At 37.2% G+C, this 26,172-nt stretch overlaps 2 protein-coding genes across 6 annotated transcripts; both read right to left on the minus strand.

Moving 5' to 3' along the window:
• Positions 1-686: 686 nt before the first annotated feature.
• Positions 687-5,449, minus strand: LOC132034470 (protein AGENET DOMAIN (AGD)-CONTAINING P1-like). 5 transcript variants are annotated; one of them, XR_009409106.1, is made up of 6 exons: positions 4,885-5,448; positions 2,696-3,175; positions 2,097-2,591; positions 1,520-1,990; positions 1,170-1,429; positions 687-1,013 (listed from the first exon to the last, which is right to left on the minus strand). XR_009409106.1 is itself a non-coding variant. In XM_059424839.1 (6 exons), the coding sequence occupies exons 2-6, from the start codon at positions 3,885-3,887 to the stop codon at positions 999-1,001; spliced, it is 1,488 nt and encodes a 495-aa protein (XP_059280822.1). In that variant the 5' UTR covers positions 3,888-3,982; positions 4,885-5,006; the 3' UTR covers positions 687-998. The 5 variants fall into 5 exon arrangements, 4 of the variants coding, with proteins under 4 accessions (XP_059280822.1, XP_059280819.1, XP_059280820.1 ...); XM_059424839.1 differs by lacking the exon at positions 1,170-1,429 and adding an exon at positions 3,861-3,982 and having other exon boundaries at positions 4,885-5,006; XM_059424836.1 differs by lacking the exon at positions 1,170-1,429 and having other exon boundaries at positions 4,885-5,449.
• A 5,866-nt stretch (positions 5,450-11,315) lies between these two features.
• LOC132034471 (beta-glucosidase-like SFR2, chloroplastic) lies at positions 11,316-23,038 on the minus strand. The gene is made up of 12 exons (XM_059424841.1): positions 22,630-23,038; positions 21,111-21,453; positions 20,774-20,912; positions 16,391-16,557; positions 15,878-16,099; positions 14,102-14,270; positions 13,764-13,997; positions 13,517-13,666; positions 13,322-13,451; positions 12,533-12,791; positions 11,555-11,730; positions 11,316-11,523 (listed from the first exon to the last, which is right to left on the minus strand). The coding sequence occupies exons 1-10, from the start codon at positions 22,805-22,807 to the stop codon at positions 12,598-12,600; spliced, it is 1,926 nt and encodes a 641-aa protein (XP_059280824.1). The 5' UTR covers positions 22,808-23,038; the 3' UTR covers positions 11,316-11,523; positions 11,555-11,730; positions 12,533-12,597.
• Between the last annotated feature and the right edge of the window lie 3,134 nt (positions 23,039-26,172).

Consider the following 26,172-nt stretch of genomic DNA (forward strand, 5'->3'; position numbering starts at 1 on the left):
CAGAGAAGGGCAGCGTCAACAACGGTAGTTGATAATGGTTAGTGGCAAGTTATGCAATAAAGTGAATGGAGTAGTGGTGAACTGTTATCTTTGTAAAGATTTTTTAATAGACATCTTAATGATAATAAGACTTTATTGCAGATCATATCATTCGTATGTATTAAAAGTCATTAAACGGTTTTAATATATATATTTTTTTTAAAAAAAAAGTGCACTTAATGAACAAAATTCAGATCTAAACAATAAACAAACATATCTGAATGATTAAAATTAAAACTTTCAATAACTACAAACAAATGAGGCCTACATCATTTATTTGTTTCCCCCCAAAATGAAGAATAAGGGGCAAGGGGTCGCCACAAAACTTAGGTGTAAATAACTTTTCCTGTACAAGTTTACAAGGCAAAATATGTATTTTCCCGAAACATTAATCGTATGATAGAATTTTCTGTGGTGTTCGTACAAAGGGAAGATGCCAACTGACAGGGCCGGGAACAGCCTTCGGGCAACACCTGTTATCAGACAGGTTCGGGCAGCCTGGTTAAGGCTACCCACTCGGATCTTACCCAAGTTTTGCAGGTTTGCGGGCTATTGCACTGGAACAGAATTTACCCTTTTCGCACCCAAAAGATATCGGCTACGAGTTCCCTTATAATGATAGAATTTTCTGCAGTAAGCAATTCAAATCAAGTTAAGAGTTCATTTGCAATTAACCTTGCGAGTAAATAATCTTTTTTTATATGTAAGCAATTTGATCTAACAGAGGCTTGTTTGTTTAATTAGTCATAATAGTTACAAAAAGGTTATGGACAAGTTCAGCTCTTCCAAGTTCATCCATCATACTACTCATGTACAACGATACCCCACTATATACAAGTCAGGCAACTTTCGCTCTGCAGAATTCACAGTTGGATGTTTCCATGAATGACCAAGTGCCAAGATCTTCGAAGATTGTGCTAACCATTCACGTCGGTAAATACCATCATGCTTTGCCCTGATCATGATATAGGACCCTGCAAAGCAACACATTCTGGACAAGTAAGGTTGTGTATTCCAGATCAAGATATCCAACAGTGTGAGAATGAAATGGAAGAGATTGCACCGTCAAGAAATTTTCCTTCTTTTCTTACTTTGTTAGACGCAATAAAACAGAAAGCGGAGAAGCAAACCTCATGATCACAGCTAAACAAAAAAACAATTTGGGAGTCTTTATGTCCAAATATACCAGAGATCATTAATAGTAGCTCTTTTTTTGTTTTGTTTTTTCATAACCAATAAATCCCCGAGAGCCAGTGGCGCACGGTTCAAAACTCAGCGGATAATGGGCCCGCCCCTCTACCTTCCTCGGCTTTTGTCTCCAGCAGGGTTCGGACCCGTGACATGCGCCTAATACACATCACAAGTTGCGCTCTTACCATTAGACCAAAGCCTGTGGGCAAGATCATCAATTAGCAGCTCTATGCTAATAACTTCACAAAATAAGTTAGCTACTTAAAACGAAAAAAGAATCACATCATACCCTTTTAGCAGCAACCCATTCTCCATCTAGCCAGTTTTGATGAGGCCTCAAATCAGAATGCTGAAATTCCAAGATCTCATTTGCCGTTGGAAAGTAGACCGTATAATTAGAACCTTTGAGAACTTTGCACACTTGACCAGCCCACCACCCACCATTATACCAAGCGTCAACTTCATCAAGTGGCCTGAATTGGTCAGGTTGTTGGATTAGTGGGGGATAAGGCCTTATAGAAAGAGCATTTGCTTCTTCAGTCAGGAGGTCAGTTTCATCATCAGTTTCTAGAGTCTGGTATTGTAGCAGATACTTCTCATTTCCTAGAGGTCTCACAATCTTTGCAGGGTACCATGAACCCTGGTAACCTTCTTCATCACTCCTCACCTCCACCTTTGCTCCAACGCAAAAATTGGTACGCTTGGCTACTCCACCTCTCTGTCCCTTTAGTTTGGGCTTCACTTCGATTTGAGGTTTTTTCTGTATGTCACGTGAATCATATAGGAATGAGGAAGCAAATAATGGTGGATGAAGCTTTTGAAGAACAAACGAAATAGCAATTATCAAAAAAATAAGGTTGTCCTACCATGAAGGCAATGACCCATTTTCCATCAATCCAGTCTTGATGGGGTCTCAAAGTGAAATGGTCAAACTCCAGCTCCTCATTTGTGGTCCAAAAATAAACCATGTACTTTAAGCCGTCAAGGATTTTGCATATAAGACCAACCCACCATCCCTCATTATACCATGCATCAACTTCTTCAAGCATTTTAAATCTGTCAATTCTTTGAATTAAAGGGGGGCAGGGCCTAATGTCAGAAGCATCTGCTTTTTCTCTAAGGGGCTCAGATTCGTCTTCAGTTCTTAGTGTCAAGTATTCCACCAAAAACTTATGCTGACCAATGGAATCAACAATAACTGCAGTGTACCAGGAACCCTGGTATCCTTCTTCATCACTTCTCACTTCTACCCTCATACCTTTGCTGAATTTCGGCTCCGAAGTCGTTCCACTACACTTTATCCTGATTTTCAGCTCCTTTGACTTCAATGTCATGTCAGATGAACTTGTTGGCATATCAAACTTTAAGAAATTGAGCCAAGGAGAATGAAAAAAGGAAAAGAAGATTATTATGTATCCTCGAGGGAAAAACCAAGAAGAACGAGGAAGAGAGAAGAGGAACATACCTCTCTGCCAGTAACCCATTTCCCTTTGACCCAATCTTGATGAGGCCTCAGCATAGAATGCTCAAACACCAATTCTTCCTCTGTGGTCAACAAACACACTACATAATTAAAACCACCAAGAACGTCTATTATATGAGCTTCCCACCATCCATCATTGATCCAAGCATCTACCCTATCAAGATGTTCAAAAGGATGAAACGATCGGATTTCAGGTGGACATGGTCTGATGCAAGAAGCATCAGCCTCTTCTTTGAGAAATTGAGACTCATTAACTGCTTTCAGTTTCTGGTATTCAACCAAAAACTTGTCATAGCCAACAGCTTCGACAATAACTGCAGTATGCCATGAACCATAGCAACCTTCTTTATCACGTTTCACCTCCACAGACATCCCTTCGCTGAATGTTTCCTTCCAACATCTGCTACACTTTATCCTCAGTTTGATCCTTCTTGACTTTAGCTCTACCTCTGGTATATTCTTCTGCATTGCAACAATATTTTGTTTTTGATAAGTTTCTGCCTCGCAATAATTTTAACTAGGTAGTATACATGAAAGAGATAAACTTTAGACTACAATACATCAAAAGAATTTTAACAAGGTATTATACAGGAAATGTAAGCTCCACCGAGTGAATATTCAGCTAACTGCCCTACTAAATATCTCTTACAATTTCCTGTATTATTATGAGCACATGCCAAATAAGCGTAATAGAAGGAAGCATTCTCAACTACATTTTTCGTTTTGTTTATTTCTTGACAAAGAGGAAGATTTGATTCATCTCATATATATTTCACCGTAGCATCTTCCTCGGAATAAAAAATTGTCAAGGAATGAAAGAGAAAAAACTGTCATGCCTTTTAGTTTACTACAGCCTTTGGATTTGCATTATTTGTGCATGAGCGCCAAAATGATTTTTTTTCCTCTTGCTTTTCTGTCAAACCATCAGATCAATCAAGAGATTGTCACCTAACTATCAAGTAAAATTAGGATCAAAGTGCAAGGCTTTCAGTCCAAATCCAATTGAAAAAAAGAAAGACTAACAGGATTCTCGGCTACACATCCCTTCATATGCTAGTACTTTCTTTTTTTGATAAGGTAATGTCTCCCTTCATATGCTAGTACTAATACTGAAAAAGATTAACAGAAAATAAAAAATTTCAGCAACCTCCACTCCCTCGAGTACCAACAGCATAATCCTTGGGAAAATCAAGAATCAAGGAACTTTAGGGCTTGTTGGAGCTTCTGAGTGTAACGAATCGAAGCTGAAGACGGATCAAGGTAGCTTGCCTGCAAAGCCGATAGGCAAACGGCTGAAGGATGGAACGTGCAAAGTAGATCGTGCACCTGTCGTGTGACCCGTTGGTCCTAAGCAATGTCTTGCGCGAAGCGACCCACTTAGAAAAAGCTCCCCTTTGTGTTAGGCGAGCACTAAAATGCAACTTCGATCAACAATAATAACAACCAAGAAGAGATGCAAAGTGTAAACCAATAAAGATCCCATTTTATTAAAAACACATATTTGGGAGAGAAAGCTGATACGATTTAAATTGTGAAACTATAACATTGAAGATGAGCTATGCTTGTGACGGTTGTACCTGGTGTAGTTGGATGGATTAGTACAGCCGTTGGAGAGTTGGTTTACAGAGGGACAACACAAGTTCCATTATTTACATTCAGACCCTTAAGTTTAGTTTTCTTAGTTACACATTTACCCCATGTCCATTAGTTAGGCTATCTTCCTTTACATTCTGTTGTTGTAACTCTTTTGAAGCTTTGTCAATGAAAATGATATTTTAGCTCTTTTAGTACAGCTTTAGCTTATCATAGTTTTTAGCTAGATTTCTTCCCAAATTCAAACTTGCATCAAAAGCAGGGTATGGAATAAAACAGGTAAGCAGTCAACTATATCCCCATTTAATCTCAATATATATAAATTCCTAAAACCAACATGCAATAAGGTCTACAGTACTCTCTTCAAATGTCTGTTTGGCCATGATATTTGATCAGATTTTGAATATGTATCTTCAAAATATTTTCAAGTTCCAAAAATCACAACTTCAAAAACTCAACTTTTCAAGTTTCAAGTCTATAGCCAAACGGGAGCAATTCAAAGTCAATTTGACTAATTTGGGAGCAAAAGTGGACTAAAGCAATGTATATTTTAAACTAAAATTAAGCTAAAAGAGTACCTGAAGAGGAGGAACCCAAGAACCATGATCCCAATGTCTATAAACCCTTGAACACCATTGTTCCACTTTAACAATTTCATCTCCCTCATCAAGAAGTGAAACCAAATACATAGAATTCTCCAAGATATCATTCACTTTCCCTTTTCTCCACCCCTTTTCTTGATAAAGAACTTCCACATTATCACCAACTTTGAAGTACTTGTGTAGCTCTTGTGGAGGTGTAGGACGCACATCACCGACATTAACATACTCCCTCCTGTCGGAAAGGGTGCTGAATTCAACGTAAATTTGACCATTTTTGGTTGGGGTTGATCTGAGTATGGTGGCTGGGAACCAGATGGTATAAGGGTGTGTTTTTAGGACTTCTACAGCGTCTCCTTTGTTGAAGCATTGCATGTCCAAAAACCCTAAGAGAGAGACGGAGAGAAGGGGTTACTTACTGTGAGAGTGGAAACGGTGAAGAACTAGGAGGTGTGAGAAAGCTGTGTGTTGGTGGTTTATGGTATGTACACATTTCTGGAGAATGTGGAGGCCACAAACCCCTGACCCAAACAGATTTTGTGGATTTTTCTTATTTTTGGATTGTGTATGTATAATGAAATGTTTGCATAGTAGTCCCTCCATTCATTTTTATTTATTTATTATATTAAAAATAAATTTTTATTTATATACATTTTTTAATATATCAAGAAACTCCGGATTTTTCAAAAATATTTTTAGAAACCATTTTCCTTGAGAAAGAGCGCTTATAAGATCGTACATGATACAAGAAAAGTGTATATATAAAAAAAAATATAGGGCAATGACCCAAATTTAAGTTTGTGTAATATCATTTTTAAGACGTTGGCGTTTAAAATCAACCCAATGTGAAAAATGCCCAAAAAGGGGAGGTGGGCGGAGTACAATGATTCCTTTCATTTTTATTTATTTATTATATTAAAAATAAATTTTTATTTATATATTTTAATATATCAAGAAACTACGAAAGAGTGACATTCGACAAGTTTGTGTAATATCATTTTTAAGGGCATCAAGTTGTTAAGACATTACACTATGAAATCGAGTTGTTGGACGACGGGATGGTGGAGATGAGGGTGAGGAGAGACATGTCTATTTCTGATGACCAGTTTGGATTCATGCCGAGACAGTCAATTACAGAAGCCAATCATCTTGTAAGGAGACTGGTGGAGCTGTATACGAAAGGAAGAAGGACTTATACATGGTGTTCACCGACTTAGAAAAGGAATACGACAAAGTCCCAAGAGAGATTTTTATGGAGATGCTCGGAGGCAGAAGTGTTTATGTGGTGTACACTAGGGTGATCAAGGACATGTATGGTGGAATCAAGACCCAAGTAAGGACAATGGGAGGAGACTCAGAGAAGTTCTCGGTTGTGATGGGGTTGCACTAGGGATTAGCTCTTAGCCCATTTTTATTTGGTGTATGATGGATGGATTGACGCGGCAAATTCGAGGTGAGATGCCATGGTGTATATTATTCGCGGATAACATAGTTTTGATTGGCGTGACCTGAGTGAAGTTAATGGTAAGTTGGAGATTTGGAGACAAACCCTGGAGTGTAAAGGGTTCAGGTTGAGCAAGACAAAGACAGTGTACTTGGAATGCAGGTTCAGCGACGTAACGCATGAGGCTGACGTGGAAGTGAGGCTTGGTACCTAAGCCATTCAAAAGAGAGAGAGTTTCAAGTATCTTGGGTGGATTAAATAGAGGGCTACATCCAGAGTCTTTTGTGATAAAAATGTGCCACAAAAAATTAAAGGCAAGTTTTATAGAGTGGTGGTTAGACTGACTATGTTATATGGGGTGGAGTGTTGGCTAATCAAGAACTCTCACGTTTAGAAGATGAAGGTTACGAAAATGAGGATGTTGCGATGGATGTGTTACATCTTGGAAAACTTCGCGTCGTTTGCATTATAAGTAAACTAACGTAAGCCCAAAGTGGACATGAAGCCTTACAAAGTTAAGGAAGATATCTAACAATTTTAAGTATGTACCTTAAGGTTTCGGAGTTAAATGAATCAGCGGCAGAAAGTTCGTTGGAGGTTAGAATTAGTGTCATGTTTTTAGAAGATTTTGCATCATTTGTGCTATAAATTGTTTAGCATTAGCTTGAGAGGGAGTTACAGGGATTCTTAGATGGTTTATGAGAGGCTACATAAGTGTTAAGGAGGTACCATAAGGATTGAAGGTCAAAAAAATCGAAAAGAATTCATTTTCGCGGAAAGTGGGGATTTTGTGCAGTTTGCGGCCGCATACTGAGTTTGTTGTGCAGCATATTGGCCGGAAACTCCCATTTTTAAGGGACCTTATTGCCCAACACCACCCTATGTTCTTTGTGGGAGTATGCGGCCTCAAGTCCAACTTGCTGGGCCGCATCTCCACCGCAACATGAAGCAGTGGGGCGGTTTTAAACCCTTTTTAAGCTCCAAAAGGTCCCATTTTTCATATGCACTTTTCACACTTCTCTCTCCACATTATAAGAGTGTTCTTGAAGGTTCTCCGCCATTCCAAAACATTCCATACCATTACAAGAGAAGATCAAACCCCAAAACCCCAAGCTAATTTATGGAACATGATTGTTCTTGCCTCTACCTAATGTTGTGATGAATTTGGTCTTGGAAGAAGTTGAGAGAGGTGAAGTTCTTCTAGCATAAGGTATGTTCTTCATCTTATTTCTTATGATTGAGGTGACTTGAAGGTTTAGCAAGTCTTAAAAAAGAAGAGAATCATAGTGGAGAAGTCACAAGGTATTAAGTTGAAGTTGATGGCTATGGGTTGATTTTTGGAAGGGGATGTTGGATTGATTCAAGTTTAATTTGAATATAATTTCTTTACTATGGTATTTTTGGTGTTGTTATTGTTGTTTGGGAGTTGTTTTGGATTTTGGTGGAAGTAGATAAAATTGGGGAAATGCTGCCCAATTTTCGCTAGCTCACTAATTACTCTAGTTTGACCTCATGAGAGTTTTCAAGGCTTAACTCTAGTATGAATCATCTTGAATGTAGATTTACAAGCTTGGGAGTATAAGCGTTAAGTAGTTAAGGAGATGACAAGGTATGTAAGGCTGCCCCTCTTTTTCTTATGGCATGATCTCATTGATACAACCCATTCGAATGATATCCATATTGACTCCATCCCTAGAAATGCTAGAAGCATATATTCTTGATTCCCTTATGATATTATTGATCCTTGTCTCATGATTATTGATTATTGATCTTGTTTATCGATATTGATCTCATCTTACGATTGTTGTTCCTTCAAGGTGAGACATGTTCATGATGATAGCTCCATATTGACAATCGGAGGTTTACCGACCTTACGTCACTCCGATACAGTTATAGCTTTTATTTGGGATCTCATGCATGCTTTATATATGTATGTATGTATTTTCTCACATCGAGCCACGCTATAGTCGGCCGGGCAGCCATGTAGATGTGCACACCACTGTAGTGGACAGGTTATGATGCTACCCCGGACACAGGATAATGATGATATTATGATAACACCGAGCCTATATGTCCGTGTACGGTAATGTATATATATGTATGAAAATATATATATATTTTTTTAAAAAAAAAGTCAAGCATGCATGACATCTGCCTTAAGAGGCATTCAAAGGTACAAGTTGATCTCCTTTATCTTATGTTATCTTTATACTTTCATTATGTTGTTACTCATGTCTTACATACTCGGTACATTATTCGTACTGACGTCCTTTTGTTTGTGGGAATTGCGTTCATGCTCGCGGTAAGACGGGGAGACGGAACGGACCCCGTGGCGCCATCGGCGATTGCACGGAGCGCTCCTTTGTTCGGAGGCTGCGGTTCGGTAGTACTATTCTTTTGCGTATATATATGGGCATGGTGGGGTCTTGTCCCATCCTTATGATGTTATGCATTCCATGTAGAGGCTCTAGATAGATGTGTACAATTAGGTGTTCTATGACCTTTTCAGTTTTGTTATATCATTTTAGTAACCTTGTCGGCTTGTATATGGGCATAGTTTGATGGCGAATACATATATGTGTGCACATATCTCTTGGACTCATATCCCTTACAAATTATGATATCTATGAGTTAGCTTTGTGGCCCACTTAGATATGATTATGAGATGTATGTCATGAGGCGCTCGGTAGGTTAGCTTTGGGTGCCCGTCATGGCTCTCCGGTTGGGTCGTGACAGGATGTGTGGACATACTAGGAGAAATAAGATTTGAAATGAAGATATTCCGGACAAGATGGGAGTGACCTTGGTGGAGGACAAGACGTGGGAAGCGAGATTGAGATGGTTCAGACATGTGAAGAGAAGATGCATGAATGCACCGGTGCGAAGCTGTGAAACGTTGGCTATGGACGGTTTCAGGAGAGGTAGAGGTAGGTGGAAGAAGTAATGGGAAGAGGTGATTAGACAGGACATGATGCAATTTAAGCTTATCAAGGACATGATCTTAAATAGGAGGTTATGCAGGTCACATATTAGGGTAGAAGGTTAGTAGGTAGTTGAGCGTTGTCCTGCGTATCCTTCCATACTAGTAGTCGTAGTATTATCCTTGTACTTCCTTGTCCTTCGATTTATGTTATTATATGTTGTCTCATGTTCTTCGATTATCGTATTATTTGTGCTTGTTATTGTTTCTTTTTCAGACTGCTTGTCATGTTTTATGTTGTATTTTGTCATGGCCTCTTCATTTTCATTATTTTTTTTGGACTGCTATGAATTGCTTTTCCTTGTGCCGAGGGTCTACCCGAAATAATCTTTCTACTTCCCAAGATAGGGGTAAGATCTGCGTACACTTTACTCTCTCTAGACTCCACTTGTGAGATTTCACTGCGTATATTGTTGTTGTTATTAATATATCAAGAGAATAATACTTTTTTTTTTCTCTTTCTGATTTTTCCTTAACATTAATTATTCATTCCCCAAATCATTTCTCAAAACTTTTTAAAATGCTAAATATCATGAATATGATGACAAAACATGCACTTCATTTATTATTTCTTACGTTGTGAACAAGTAAAAATGAACAAAGTGTATATGCTATGAGACTACAAATAGCTAAAAACTCAAATAAGTAGGTTGAATCCATAACTTGTGTGGCCAAACTTTGTAAAAAAAGTTGAGCACATGAACAAAATGTTTGACTAAATTTTTTTAAAATATTATAAGTAATTTTGAATTGTACCAAAATTAATTTTTCTTCTGCTAGAAATAGAAATATGTACATTTCTTTCGGAAGTAGAAATAGAAAATTAATTTCTCAAAATAAAATAAAATTATCAAAATTTTATGTTTATCAAGATGTTACTCCTTAATTTGACTCATCTATCTCCCGCTGTGTCTTCTTACTTCATCTCTCATTTGTTTTAATTAAATAAAATTCAAAAAACAATTAAAGTCTACGACAACAACAACATACCCATAATAAATAAATGGTCAACACAGACTGTCCCCTAAAAAGACAAAAATGGCTCTCAAATAATTTGAGCAAACATAAATTGTCACTCCCGTTAAAGATAAGTTACTTCAAAGTAAAAGATTTTAAAAGTTCCCAATTGAGGATCAAATGTTCGAATTGTGTCAAGATTTGGTCAGGAATGTTGTTGATCCGTGAAAAAAAAAAAAAGGATTGTGATTGTTCCTCTAAGATGGGTGATTGATTTAATAAATGTAGTATTTAGTTTTCTTATTTACATGCTTTTTCTGCCAAATTGGAGGACTCATGCACTTCTGATGGCAGAATCTTGATACCTACTTTTATTGATAAATGAAATGGTTGAATAATAGTAATTTAACAATTCTCTTAAAAAATAGGTGATAAAATATGAGCAGCTATTTAGGCGAATTTAATATCAAAATTTAATGAATTCAATCTTGATAACTTTTAGCACTGAACTTATTTATTTATTTTTTTAATTATATTTTTCACATATATACTAAACTCTATATTAAAAATATTGAGTTGGACTTATACCCACTGCACAAAGATTGTATCCATCCGTTGAGCACGGATCATAAGTTCTACCTTTTTTTCATTTTGAATTAAGCACATAATTTCTTAAATTCAAAATAATGTGCGACGATGAAATCTCTGTTTAACAGTTCTAATTTGACTTCTACATCACTTAAATGATTATAAACAATGTTCTATTCTCTTATTTGCATCTTCTGCGAAAAATAGATTACAAGAAAATTCTTTTTCATGTTGCCTCAAACAAAAATCAGAGACTAATAAAAGTAATGGTCAGCGTATTACTTATTTGACCAATTCCATTTAAGCAAATTGGATAACTTCAACATGATCCAAGATTATGAGACCCACAAACAAAGCCAGGTGTACATCAGAAAACTGTTAAATCTTTTTTTTTTTTTTTTCAACCATGCGGTATCATAAGCTTATGGTAACTAATCCAAATTCGAAAAGAAACAACTCCATTACGCACTAATACAAATGTCTGGTGAAACATTGAGGAAACATGGGTATGCTTATTTAAGCACTACTACACTGTTTCCTTTATTCACACCATAATGGTGTGTTAAATATAACACTAGTAGTTCACTTATACAATCACACCAAGTATCTACTAAATGGTGGAGCCAGCAGATCCTTCAAATTTACAATTCTTTACACTTCAATAAAGTTTATTAGAATACAACAATTACTGTTCATTTACAGGATTCTCAAGGCAAACAGTGCCCTGAATAATGCACTTTCTGGTTCTCCCCCAAACCAAATATCAAATTGCAGTTGTCATTTCTCAATTTCCCAGTCAAAAATCTCACCGAGATTGATCCATTCAACTGTTTAATCGCATCTTAGCTTCCTACAACTGAATACAAAATTTCATCAGCAACTTAACGAGAAATACTTGATTGCCAAAAAAAAAAAAAAAAAAAAGTTAACCAAACTAATGGGGGAAGATACAGTAACAGAACCAGCAGAAAATGCAATAGTATATATTTAGTTCTAGGAAGCAAACTTCAAAATGCTCCATCAGAACTCCAAAATTCCAGTAGTGGAATGCCAAAATTGCATATAATTATAACAGGTTAAGCGGGCCACATATCAGCTATGGGATTTCTGTTGAATCAGATCTTTTGGAAAGCTTTTGGACCTAGCGAAAAGGGCTCTAAGCCTTCACACGGAAGCAAGTGCGAGAGAAGCAGAGCACGAAGCTACCGCTTCCCCTGACCGACTAAAATACAACAGTTGCAATCCATCATAACACCGCAACTTTTGAGATTGAAATAGTTTACATTCAAAACCTAACTAGCTATGCAAGAATGGCTGCCATGAGCTATAACTGCAAACTATTCTTAAATTTATTGATATCAAGTCTCATACATATTTCATCTCATTTCTATGTCCTCCATAAGATGTGCTCCTAGTTGTCAATGAATAGATAAATAAATAAAAGCAGAGTCTAATGCTCACAGGCTTCACAAAACCCTAGATAAAGAGCAAATAACCTCCATCAAAATCTAGATCCCTAGGTAGATCCCTAACAGATAGGCTTAAAATAGCAAAATATTTACATATTTACTAAAATTTTCTACAAAAATAACAGCATTCTGCATGATCTTTTTATCTCCTAACCATTGCATAGGCGCAGCAGATGCTGAAAGGCATACCTTACTATGGCATCCAGTAAAGGATTCTCAAGGAGAATTCTTTAAATATTCTGAAGCAATTGTAACTAGATGTTAGCGGTGAGAGGCTCAAGAATCAGATCACTCTCTCTCTGAGTCTCTGCCTTCTTTTTAAGCGAGAAAGGATGCAGAAGACATCGTGCAAAACGGCTCAAGGGATCCTGTAAACCTTCCATCTCATAGTGCCCAAACCGCCAATCTCTTTTTATATAAGGTCGCCATATGGGCTCATCAAGGCCTCCTGAGAAAGGAACAGATAATCAGCAACAATTGGCTATTTATAATACCGCTAAAAATGGGAGGGCATAATCATGTTACATTCCTTATCATTGAGGTCAGAAACAAAGAATTTGATCCCTCATGCAGGTGCCATGCTTGTGGTAGTCTGCTAAGGTATTAAGGCAATCAAAGTGCCATTTCCCTAAGCTAACCTCATTCACCAACCACAGCAAAAAGGCTAGATAAAGGTCATTTACCATTTGTTTGTAGAATGCTCTCCAGCAAGAGTACATCACATGAGAGTTATTTATAGCTAGATCAACAGACAAATGGATAACTAAAGAGCAGTGGCACCAAATTAGCATCTGGAACAATCATGGCGTAACTTCTTTTAGATTTCAAATTGCAATATTTTTACTCTAGATCTATATTTGGCCCAAGAATCGCTTTAATCCATCTATTCAAGGGGATATGGATCAAAGTTTTGATTAAAATCTTGAATTGTCTGAAACCTGTATCAGGACAAAAGTAGGCATGACAATCCTGTATTACCTGCATACATTAAGCCATATTTATTCATTTTTCGATAGAATGGTCTCTTTTTGCCCTCTTTAGCAGCGGTTTGGAGCTCACGCCACACCTGCTCCCTGTCTTCCCCCGTTATTTTTCCAGATTCTACAACCTAAAAATCAAGATGTCAGCAAGATTATCAAGAAGAATAAGAAGAGGATATATCAGAAAGGACACCTTTGAAAACAAACTGTATGAAGGACGTGGAATGCGAGCAAGATTATTGGCACGATCAACAGCTACAAGTCCAAACTTGGGACCATACCCATCTGCCCATTCCCAGTTATCAGAAATCGTCCAAAACAAGTAACCAAGTACACGAACACCCTGGATATAATAAAAAATACAACTCCACGTTATCAATCAAATAAAGCTTGTGAAATCTTGGGATATTATTAAAAGATAAAGTCCCAAGAGTTAAAACCTCTATCATGGCTGCATAAGTTGCAAGTAGATGTTCCAACAAGTATGGTTGTCTAATCAAGTCTGTTCCATCAGAAACACCATTTTCAGTGATTATAAAGGGAAGATCAAGATGTTTGTATCTTTCATTAAATTGGAGCAACACACGGAACAAGCCATCTGGATAGACACCACGCCCAGATTCGCTGTACTCATCTGTCTCCACTAGTTTCAATCCTGCACCACAAATGACTTCCTGCTCAAGTCAAAGAAGTGCAAAGTTTAATGTCAAAAGACAAGTAAATATAAAAGCAGAAAAAAGAATGTTTCTATTTGAACTTCGTCCAGACACTCCAATACCTGTCCATAGTAATTGATTCCAATGTAATCCATCTTGTCGGAAATACTATCCAGAAAAGGAAAAAGGGTCATAGAGTTGGCGACTGAAACAGCAGCGATGTCAAACAGTCCATATGGACGCATAAATGAGACATGGTGAGCTACTCCAACAATGGCACTCGCTGGTTTGCTGAGTAACACAAGTCCAGAACAATCAAAATAAATCAAGACTGAAAGAAGAACAAAAGAAAATCAAAATATAATGAAAAATATTAGTAAATTAAAGTGTTTCAAATGATGACATGCACAAGGATGCGGCTAACATAAGTTCAACTATGATGAAATAGGACTCAGTTTCCTAACGAAGTACCAAGGAGTAAATAAAGAAGCGATACCTCAGCTTTTTAGAAAGCATGTCGTTGCAACTCTAGGTATTCAAAAGAAATTCAAGTTTCCCAGTGGTATTCTTTTGGAAGGTATGGACCGGCATGGTTTGCAAAAAGCTATTATTTGAAGTAGGACAATATTGCTTTCAAGACAGAATATGCAACCTTGCCTATCCACTTGCTAAAACGCTTAGGATCATATCTGCCTGGAAATACCAGAAAAAACCTTCACATATTTGTCAACAAAATGTCACTTCCCTTCAAATTGTGGACATAATAGCAGACTTCTCTGTCATGAAAATACATCACCTAAAGGCATCCCTAGAATTTGAACTGATGTTGCACCAACACTTGAGTAGTTCACTACTTCAGTTCTCACACGAGACTCCTGCCAACCCCTCTTATAGATCATATTCACTTTTAGGCACAGTTCTCGAAGGCTCAGCACATATTTACTTTTTTTCTTTTCATTTCGGTTGCAGTGAATAAATGCTTGTAGAACAGTCACTGCACTAAACGGAAGAACTATTTGCTAAACTGTACTTTTCATTAAGTATCTATAGTTGCTCGAAGAGTCACGCACATCCTGTTAGGTTTTTACTTTTCTCTTTTATTAGAAACGTGGTGTCCGGGCCAGTTTGCGCGCACCTCAACTGATGCCATGGGGGACCTGCTACCTTCCACCAGCACAGGTTCTAGGTAACTCTCTCCACCAAGGCTTGGACAAGGAAGGAAATCACCTAGTTCCGCTGGGACTTGAACCTGAGACCTCATAGTTCTCAACCCACTTCATTGATCACTAAGCCACACCCTTGGGTGCTAGATTTTTACTTTTTATTGATAAGCTTTCCGCTGGGCCTATTTCTTTTGATGAAGTTACTGACCACAGTAATACAGTTAGGCGTTGCAGTATTCATATAGGTAAATATGTTTTCTGTCCTAAACTGCCATTTGGACAGTGTAGCCATGTCGGTGTTTTACACCAGATGGCCTGAATATTCATAATGGCAAATACTTGCTCGCATATCCTTCACCACAACATTATGGACTCCACCTCCATACTCGCCCCCATATCATATTGATTTAGCTTTGTCCTAGGCACACTACCTGCTAGGCATGAGGGATAGCTTATAGCTGGGATATGGAGCTCTTTAATATAGTATTGTAGTACACGTCTCAATGGCCTCTTTCCAATCTTACAAACTTCACTTTTTTGGATCAGTCCGATTTCACAATAATTCCTCTCCGGAAGAAAAAATAATAATAGTAGCAACAAACTAGAAAGCAGTAGGAAGAAGATTAATCAAATAACAAACTTGAATTCTCCAAAATGCCTTTAAACATGATGGAGAAATGAAAATCTCGTTGTACCATGGAATGAAAATAGAAAAAACAAGGAGTAGCTGGAAACCTCTTTTCATGAATATAATCATACGCCTTTGAATGCGCAATTGCTATCCAGTTCATGGTCTGATTGAAGACACCTGTAGGTAAAGCAGAAGTAGCAACCTCCAGCATATCAGGATTACCACCAGGCCAGGCACCAGCACAGTAAGTGAGCATACAAAAGACATGAGGCTCGTTAAAAGTGATCCAATAGTCCACTATATCTGCAACGGAGTCAACAATGAGCCTGTAACATCGAATCACATATCCATTAGTTCACGGGAGAGTAGCACTTGCAAGCACATTACAGTGATTAAACATGAACTGCATAAAATTGTGCTGGTTGACGAAGTGCTTTACATGTAGTGTTCAAAATTGCTACCAAAAGATACATATATTGAGATAGTTGATTGGCAGACTAAGGAAATAGGTGTAAAGGACGAGTATCGACTATCTATAATTGAAGTTACGCTGCTGGGATAATTTTCTGATACATATGAGCTCGACCCTGGAGATCTAAAATTTCCTGTAGCCAAACCTGGTAAATTCCATGAAGTAGTCAACTGTCTTTTCCAGTTTCCAACCCCCATACTCTCCTGCCCACGGTGGTAGAGAGTGATGAAACAATGTCAGCATGACCTTCATCCCATAGGAGTGGACCCTATTAATGATCCATTTATATCGCTCCAATGCTGCAAAATTGACCTATAGAATACATCAAATAACTTAATACAGTAGGAGAATTTGAAACTATTCACCATGTTACTTTTGCGAGAATTGAAACACGGAAGAGAAGATTGAGAGAAAAATTGTTCGTTATTCTTTCAAGCCATTGCAGTTTAAATAGTGTATCTACCTGTTCCTTCTTTATTTATTGTTGTTATAGTGAAATCTACATGTTCTACGAAAGGAAAATTACATAATTGCAAGAAGTATCTCAAGTCACTGCTCCTAGGCTATATTTACAAGATCCTAGTAATATTCATAAGATTCTAACGCTCCCCCTCAAGCTGGATGCAAATCAAGTCAATTGACCCTACGCTATATTGGCAAGATCCCAGTAGTACCAAGTTTGCTACATATATAATTTGTTATAGGACCGACAAGGGACTTGGATCAATTGACTTCACGAACTTGTGACAATGTCTCCAGAGAGTATCTTTTCTCTAACGAAATGACAATTTCTATGTGATTGGTCCTCTCATGAAACAGTGGATCTGATACAATATGAAGTACAACCTGATTATCACACACAAGTCCCATTTGACCAATCTCTCCAAATTCTAATTCTTTCCTTTGTTGTTTGATCCATATGAGTTCACATGTACCCAATGTCATAGCCTGGCATTATGATTCCGCGCTCGATCTTAAAACTATATTTGTTACTTACTTTTTCAAAACACCAAATTTTCTCCAATTAGAACACAATATCCAGAGGTAGATCATCTGTCAGAGGGTGACCCTGCCCAATTTGCATATGTTTATCCAACAATAACCGTTTCTCTAGGGTAGAATTTAGGTATCAAATGGTGTGAGTAACTACATTCCAATGACTATCACAAAGGAGAATCTAGGAACACTTACCAACCTCATGTATCTTTCGGGATCTCAAAGAGGCTTCCCTGACTAACATTTTAAAAATATTTATGAGCAATAAATTAAGGTTCTATTTTAACATGGACCTAGTAAAAGCTTAACCTTGGAATCTATTGGAGAATCAATAGGTCTATTATTGTTGTTTCCTCAAGAATATCAAGAGCATAAGTCCTTTGTGAAATGAAAATTCCTCTTGATTTAGCAACCTCAACACCGAAGAAGTACCTCAATCAACCAAGATCCTTGGTCTAAAAGTGTTGAAAAAGGTCATGCTTCAGTTTGGTAGTTCCCTCTTCATCATTGTATGTGATGAATATATCATCAACATACACAAGCAAATACATGCACAAATCTGGAGGGGAATGATATTAGATCACAAACTGATCCGCTTCATTGCAAGTCATGCCAAATTCTTGAATAACTGTGTTGAATTTTTCCAAACCATGCTCGGGGAGAATGCTTTGGACCATGAAGTGATCGTCATAGCCTGCAGACTGTGTTACTAGACTCCCTTTGAACAACAAAACCCAGTGGTTGCTCCATATAAATTTTAAGGTCTAGATCCCCATGAAGAAAGATATTTTTAATGTCCAGCCGGTGAAGTGACCAATGACGAACTGCAACCATATATAGAAAAAGACGGACTGAAGCAATCCACGGGAGAGAAAGTATTGTCATAGTCAAGTCTAAAAATATGTGTATAACCCTTGGCACCCAATCATGCCTTTAGCCGATCAATCGGTTCATCAGGGCCAACATCCGCTGTGTATATCATCGACAACCGATAATAGATTTATCCAGAGATAGAGGAACAAGATCAAAAGTATCACTAAGAGTATAAAGAACACATCTCCTCAATCATAACTTGTCGACAGCCTAGATGAGAAAGATTTTCACTTCTAATCTTAGGAAAAGAAACAAGTGGCAGTGATGATACAAAGGCATAACGAGCTAGTCAGAAACGATGATAACTTAGAGAGGCATAGTTAGGATTAGGGTTACGAGTAGAACGATACCTTTCCGAGTCGCAATAGGACATTGTGGAGACAAGTTAAAAACAGGCAAGTAATCAGGTGTCAGGAATGAATCATCTGGACCGGATGAAGGGCGCAGACTAAGTTGTTTGGACTCGGGTGTGGATATCCGATACTGATGCAGACCCGAGGGTCGAATTCGGGAAAACCTAAATTTTATGATTCGGGGGTACGAATCCAGGTATATTTGACTAAAAAGGTTCAAAATTATAAAAATAGAACTATAAAGATATTCTAAATTTTGAGAGATATTCTGTGGAGAACTTACATGTATGTCACAGAATTCAATCTTTCATTCTCCAAGATGTGCGTTAAAAAACATAAATTAATTGTCAAAAGATCACCATGCTAATAATCATGTTGTCAAAGGCGCGCTTAAAGTGCACTTAAGCCCTGAAGCGACGCTCAAAACATGTTGAGCGCTTCGCCTCGCTTTATGTGCGCTTTAGTGTCATCATCAAGGCTCTAAGACATACTTTTCCTTGCCAATGATTCTCTCTTGAAAGGCCGACACTAGATAATTCATATTTCACTTTATCGTAATGTTTTTACAATTCCTTTGTCCATATATTTGTTATTCATGTTCTCTCAAAAAAAAAAAAAAAAAATTGTTATTCATGCACATTATTATTAGTCTTGGACTAAACATATATAGGTTTGTATTTTTTGCACCACTGCGCCTTTTTTCATTAAGCCCACGCTTTATTTGCGCTTTGCGCTTAAAGCCCCTGCTGACCGTAGAGCTTTTTTGCGCTTTTCGCTTTTGATAACACTGCTAATAATTAATTTAGAAATTATCTTTTTTGTCTATGAGAAAGAAAACATTTATAAATAGAAAATGTTGACTAAGAGGAAAAGCAAAAAAAATAATAATTGAAGGTATGTCATTTCCCATGTCTTAAATTTGTTTTATCTTTTATTTTGAGAAATCAAAATCCCAATTTTCCCCCCAAATTTGTCTATGGACCCTGGTCAAAGTATCCGATGTGGATTGACCAAATCCCACGCGAAGCCCCCATCGCACCCACACCCAGGTCGTGTTGACACGATTCGGCAGCAAAAATGAAGAGTCTGCGCAACTTACGGCGCAGATGATGATTATACGTCAAGACTCAAGAGTGGTGGAGTAGTTGAAGGTGGAGCTGGAGGAGATAGAGTTGTGAGGGGAAATGAAGGAGCGAGAATGACAAAATCGCCAAAGGACGGAACTGGTAAACCCTCAGAAATACCTAGGTGTTCAGAAAAAGAGGGTGCAAAGTAGGGTTGACTATATCGTTCTGTACAATAACCAATAAGTTTACCCCAAATACCCTTAATTGTTGTAATATTAGATTTATCAACAAATACTATAAAAATAATTTAAGACAGCTTCATTTCCTAATTTATCACCAAGTATGCCTTGTAAATATTTTAAGCAAGTAAATTCATGCAACTCCTTATGAAATTAATTTAAAAAATAAAAATAAATGGTTAACCAAAATCAGCAAAAACAAAAGTCTTGGCATCAAGGAAATGGAGATGGATCATGATAAAAGGGATAGAAAGCAACAGGTTGCAGTAAACGAACCAAAAATCTAAGGTGGAGATGTCAAATAGGTAAAGAGTGGAGTTGAGTAAAATAATAGGGTAAAGAGAAATATAGGAATATGAAATAATAAGTAAGGGTATAGTAGGAAGGAGAAATGACATAATATCCCACCACACTAATCGTTACATAAAATGGGCCTTTCATCATTACATAGCAACGGATTTAAAAATACAATGTAATAAATTTAAGTAACAATCAAAACAAACATTGTATTTAAAATAATGATACAATGCAATACAATGGGTACCAACCATCCAAACAAGCACGTAAATGGGGAAACATGTGAGGGCTATTCCCAATCTAGGTTTTCTAAAAAGAGAAAAGGTTTTATTGAAATTTGAAAAGATACCACTATATCCACATAAATTTTGGTGTAATTACTTTGGGTAGTCGATATGGTTTCTTTAGGTAGAGACTAATTTGAAACCTGAACAGAAAAGGCGGGTAAGAAATTTGGAACTGAAACGAACTTCACAACTCTTTGACATATAATTACAAATTAGCCTGAAACTAGTGATACTTTGCACAGGTGACGTACTCGAACCCATTTGGGACGTCTTAAATGGGATGATGTTAGTAATACAGAAGTAGGTTTTACAAAGTGGTAGAAATTAAGGTGTCAGCATGATTTGTAAGAATTGTTACATACAGGATAAAATAATAATATTGAAGCAGACAAATGAATTTCATTGTTAATTCTTACAGTTTCTTTCAGTCCACTGAGTGGCTCTTCAGGCATGATCCTGGACCAATCTACTCCCATTCGAAAGACTTGCACGCCGGTATCTCTAGCTAATTTCAATTCAGTGTCAGGATCAGACCAAAACCTTAGCCTTTCCTCCCTAACACAATCCCAAACATTCAACAAGTCAAAGCAAATAAAGTGTAATGGGAGCGTTATATTTAGTATCAGGTTATCTAGAGTTCACAGGTTCAGAGAGCAAAGCTTTACCAGTTTAATTTAGTTAGAATTTAGCATGTTATGCACCATAAGTTCTGAGACTTCAATTAAAATGTTGAATCAGATCCATAAAACTTACGGGTGTGGGACGTTATGCCAGGCAGCAACATTGTGATGAGATTGCTCAGTTGGAGTTGACTCTTCCACTTCTATGTACTTCTCAAATCCTCTTATTTGTGCCTCGATGGCTATCTTAAGGGACTTTTTCCTCTTTATGGTCTTGGTAGCTTCTCCCTGAGGTAATGGAGCTTGCTGAGATCCACCATCACCTGCAGCAGAGCCCATAATAGCATCTGCTGCTTGAGGTTGCTGGTGTTCATCTGATTCTGTATTTTCAGCAAATTGGAGCCAGGCATCATCAAGCCTGTCTTCAACATGTGCAGGTGCTGTAGCCAATCCAAAAAAGAATCCTTGCTCCCCTTCTAGAGAGTATTGCAAACGGGTCAAACCACGTACTCACACATATACAGATATTCGATAACTATGTCAATTTCTTGAGGACAACCATATGCATCTATGCGAAGGCATGAACCACATAAATGCTGAGAGAGTCGTATAAGAAAAGAGAGTTACTTACAACAGTAAACTCTATGATACTCCCTTCCGTTCAAGAAGAGTTTCCACTTATATCAACCATCCAAAAATGGAATAACCTCCATGTCTATTTATGAAAATATTTACGCCACCTAGCCTATACTTTGTGTATAAGCACCCTTTAGCCCATATTTGTGTATAAACACCTTTTAGAAACTACTATACACTTTATACAAGGTTGATACATTATGTATAATGTTTTTTCGCCAGGTATAATGCTGTATAATATTGTATATTGGGCTACGTGGTGTGAATATTTTTAAAAGTTGTATATCCCTTCAATATATATTGGGAACTTTTTCTACTTTAGCCGTTCTAAAAGGCTTAACTCCATTCCATTTATTATCTTCAAGTAACTACTCAAATTTTGAACTTCCACCTAATATTTTGAGATAATGTCAAAAACACACCTTAATTATCACTGTTTCGCAAGTTTCAACTGTCACTATCTATGTATTAAATCACACCTAGACCAACTATCCGTTGTTCCCTTTTCCTACCTGAACTATCACCGTCTATAAAACACACCTAATTGAGTAGATGGTGATAGTTCAGGTAGGAAAAGGGAACAACTGATAATTGGTGCGTGAAATTCGCGAAAGAATGATAGTTCAAGTAGAAAAAGGGAACAACGGATAATTGGTGAGTGACACTAGCGAAAGAATGATAGTTCAGGTGTTTTTGGCCATTAACTCTAATATTTTCTCCAATGAACTAAGCTTTTAACCAAATTCCTTGCATAACAACTTATTGTATCATGCGGTAAACTCCATGTTCAATCAGAGACTTTCATAAAATCCTTCTGTCCCAATTTATGTGGCACTGTTAGAAATTTCAAAATCCTAAATTTTGAAAGTACTATAAATCACAATAATTAACAACTTAATATTTAGAAGGAATATAAAATAATTCCGGTGAAAGAAAAACTTGAAATTCCAACTGTGCACCACATAAATTGGAAGGGAGGGAGTAAAATGAAGCAGATAGAGTCTGAGCATTGTTACCATCGGGATTGAGATTGAAGTCAGCAAGAACATCAGCGGAATCGTTTATAGGAGAGCGGAAAGGCTTGAGGTTCTTTTTGCGGTAGACTGAGAATGAAAATGCATTGGCCGCAACGGTGACCGTAACTAGCACTCCAGCCAGCTTAGTCGCCGCCGTGAACAGAGCAATTACTGACATTCTTTAGTGTGGATAGCGCCCTCCCTCGCCAGCCAGTACTAATTCAGTGCCGTGAACCATTATGCTTCCTTTAAAGTTGGAGTCTATAAGCCACGCTGATTATGAACCGCTCATTTGCGCTTTTGCCTTTATTTGTGAATTTTTGATAACCGTTATGTCCCAGACTTGGACCCGACTAATTTCACGGGATACTTGACAACTTCTACCGGCAACAAGCATCACATAACTCTGTTCATCAAAGCTTAAAATAGAGATAAAAAATCAAACTACTCTATTTTGTAACTATTGGAAATTGAACCTGGAATGTTATGCTGATCAACCCACTTCATTATCACTCGGTCATACCCTTAGGTTTTCTTGTGGCATACGTTTATATATTCACATCATAATATTTCACAAGTTATTTTCTGCATGACTTTTGCTTTAAATAACTTATGCCCGGCTAAGCATAAATTTGATTTTAAAGAGCAAAGATTTAAGACTAGCTCATTTCTCATTTGAAGGGAAACTGTGCAATTTCTTCTTTTTTTTTGCGCGGATTGTCCTTCATTTGGGGTGATTTTTAATTTTTGTTCTTCAAATTGGTGGTCTTTAAGTTTTGCCCCTTAAATTGGTGATCTTTAATTTTTGCCTTCTGCTTTTGCAAATTCTGCCTTAAAGCAGAATTTTATAAATCTGTCCATGCAAATTCTGCGCATGAGCAGAATTCTCCCTTAAGGCAGAATTTGCATAAATAGAGGGTAAAAATTAAAGACCACCAATTTGAGGGACAAAAATTAAAGACCACCCGTAGCTAAGGACAATCCTGCAAATTGCCCCAATTTCTTCGTTACGAATCACTGAGTTATTTGGGCTTACATAGAAACATGCACGCCTAAGAGCACGAATAGCCGATATTACTATCCTATTTATGATTTAACCTATAGTCAATTTCTATTATTTAACCAATACTCATTTTGCAGTAAGTTACTAATATTTGAACAATAATACTCCTAACCTATGTTATTTGAAAGTTGCATTCAATATGCAGCGCGATTCAATATGCAGCGCGTGATCTGCTTCCTTTTTCGTCTCTATCATTAGCAGTATTGACATAACATAATCATTAAAACAAATCGCAGGAAATTCATCAAAAATCTCACTTATTCATCAATAATGTTTCTACGATCTGCATTAGTCAACACACAACGGAAATGTAAGTATTATTTATGCATTTATTATCGATAAAGTACTAGATTCTTAGTTCAATTAGTTAACATCAAATATGTTATCTGAAGTTTAATAATTAAAAATGAAGATGAGTTTTGCATAAATTTTAAAATATCAAACAAAAGAGTAGACGACTTTTCAGATTTTGAAGTTAACTTCAGAATTGTAATGCCATATTTTGTAGAATTTTCAATTTGATTATCTCTGAATTTTGTACGATCTGTTATTTTTCCGCATTAATTATGAGAAAAAGATAATCTGAGTTCGTATTCCAATAAATTGCATGAGACTTCATTCATTGATAATAAATCTGAACTATGGATGATATTAGGACAACAACATATCTAGTGTAGTCATATAGGTGGGGTGTCTGGAGAGGGTAGGATGAACGCAGACCTTATCCCTACCTTTTGTGGGGTAGCGAGACTGTTCCCAATAGACCCTCACCTCAAAAGAGAAATCTGAACTATGGTAGATATCATTCAAAATCTTAACAAACTCAAAACATCATTCAAGAAGCACGATTGATGTCTCAAATTTTCAAGCTGACCTACATGTGTGAATTTTGTTTGATATGCTAGTTTTCTTTATTGATAATTAATTTTTTTTAAACGAGCTTAACTTCAGGATAAATGTTTGAAGTTACTCACTTAAAGAATATTAACTTTAGGTAGTAATGTCCGAAGTTATGTTTCGAAAGATCGTAAGTTCGAGCAATAATATCTGATGTTATTCTCTAAAAGGAGCTCAACTCTAGGTAGTAATGTCTAAAGTTACTCTTTGAAAGGATCTTGTAAAAATCAAGGGGAAAATATTATTAAGTCATATATCTACATTATTACACTGAGAACCCTAATCCAACGATTGAAATATGAATAAACGTGGTAAGAACTGCTCAGAGAAACAGGATGACTCCAATAGTAAAAAAAAATAACTTCAAAAATTGATCAGAAAAGCTCTCACGCGCCTAGAGAATGTGTCAGATGTGAACGACGCGTGGCAGCGATTCTGCCGGAGTAGTTTCTAGAGTTTAGTTGTTGGAGTTTCCTTAACCTTGTGGTTGTATCAATTTTCGCAGAACACCCATCGGAAAGAAAAGGAACGCAATCTGTCTGAAAAAATCACCGATACTGTTTAGCCTAAAAACTGATTATTAGACAATCTAGTTAAATTTATTTGAACAAGGTCTTTAGCAACAAAAACAATCCAATTTAGTTCTGAAAATCCTTTACAAGAAGTTTGAAGCAACAGAGAACAACTAAGACTAAACGAAATAATAATAAATAATCAAAATAACTGAATAAAAAGAGATAAAAAAGCTTATTCAATCTGCTAATTGTTAAACAAAATGCTTCGAGTGACCAAAGTGAATCACGTAAATAGTACCGCATTGAATGCAAGTCATTCAAATTGTATTCCTGATAATTTCGATGGGACTACATGTCAGGAATTGAGGGGGTACTGTCACGACCCAACCGGAGGGCAATGACGGGCACCTAAAGCTACCCCACCGGGCACACCTCATCATACCTTCACAATCATATCTAGGTGAGCCACATGGCTAACTCGCAATTTCGATGCATCAATAATACAAATCTCGTCGGGCTAAGGCACTTTTATACCAACAACATCAACTATGCCCATATACATATACACAAGCCATCAAGGCTAACAAAATGATATACAAAATAGGAGCCGACAAGGCTAAGAGACATCTAGCTATACACAACTGTCTACGAGCCTCTAGAAAGAGTATGTAACATCATAAAGACGGGACGCCCCGCCATGCCCATATAAATACACAAAAGAATAGTTGCCATTTGCGGCTCCGAATCAAACGGAGCTCCCAGGCAATCTCGATAAAGCGACCTCCCATGGGTCGAGTCTGTCTCCCTGTCCACTTGCGGGCATGAACGCAGTGTCCACAAACAAAAGGACGTCAGTACGAACAATGTACTGAGTATGTAAGGCATAAGTAATAACATGATAAAATCATGAGGGATAACATAAAATGGAAGAGCCATTTACATCTCTTGAGACGTTCATCATATTTACTTACCCCTTTCTCTAAAGAAGACCTTCCATACATATACATATACACACATATATAAATAGCATCATCATTATAACGTACCCGGCCTTTTAAGGACTCGGTG

This window comes from Lycium ferocissimum, chromosome 10, assembly GCF_029784015.1.
Source record: "Lycium ferocissimum isolate CSIRO_LF1 chromosome 10, AGI_CSIRO_Lferr_CH_V1, whole genome shotgun sequence".
Lineage (NCBI taxonomy): Eukaryota > Viridiplantae > Streptophyta > Magnoliopsida > Solanales > Solanaceae > Lycium > Lycium ferocissimum.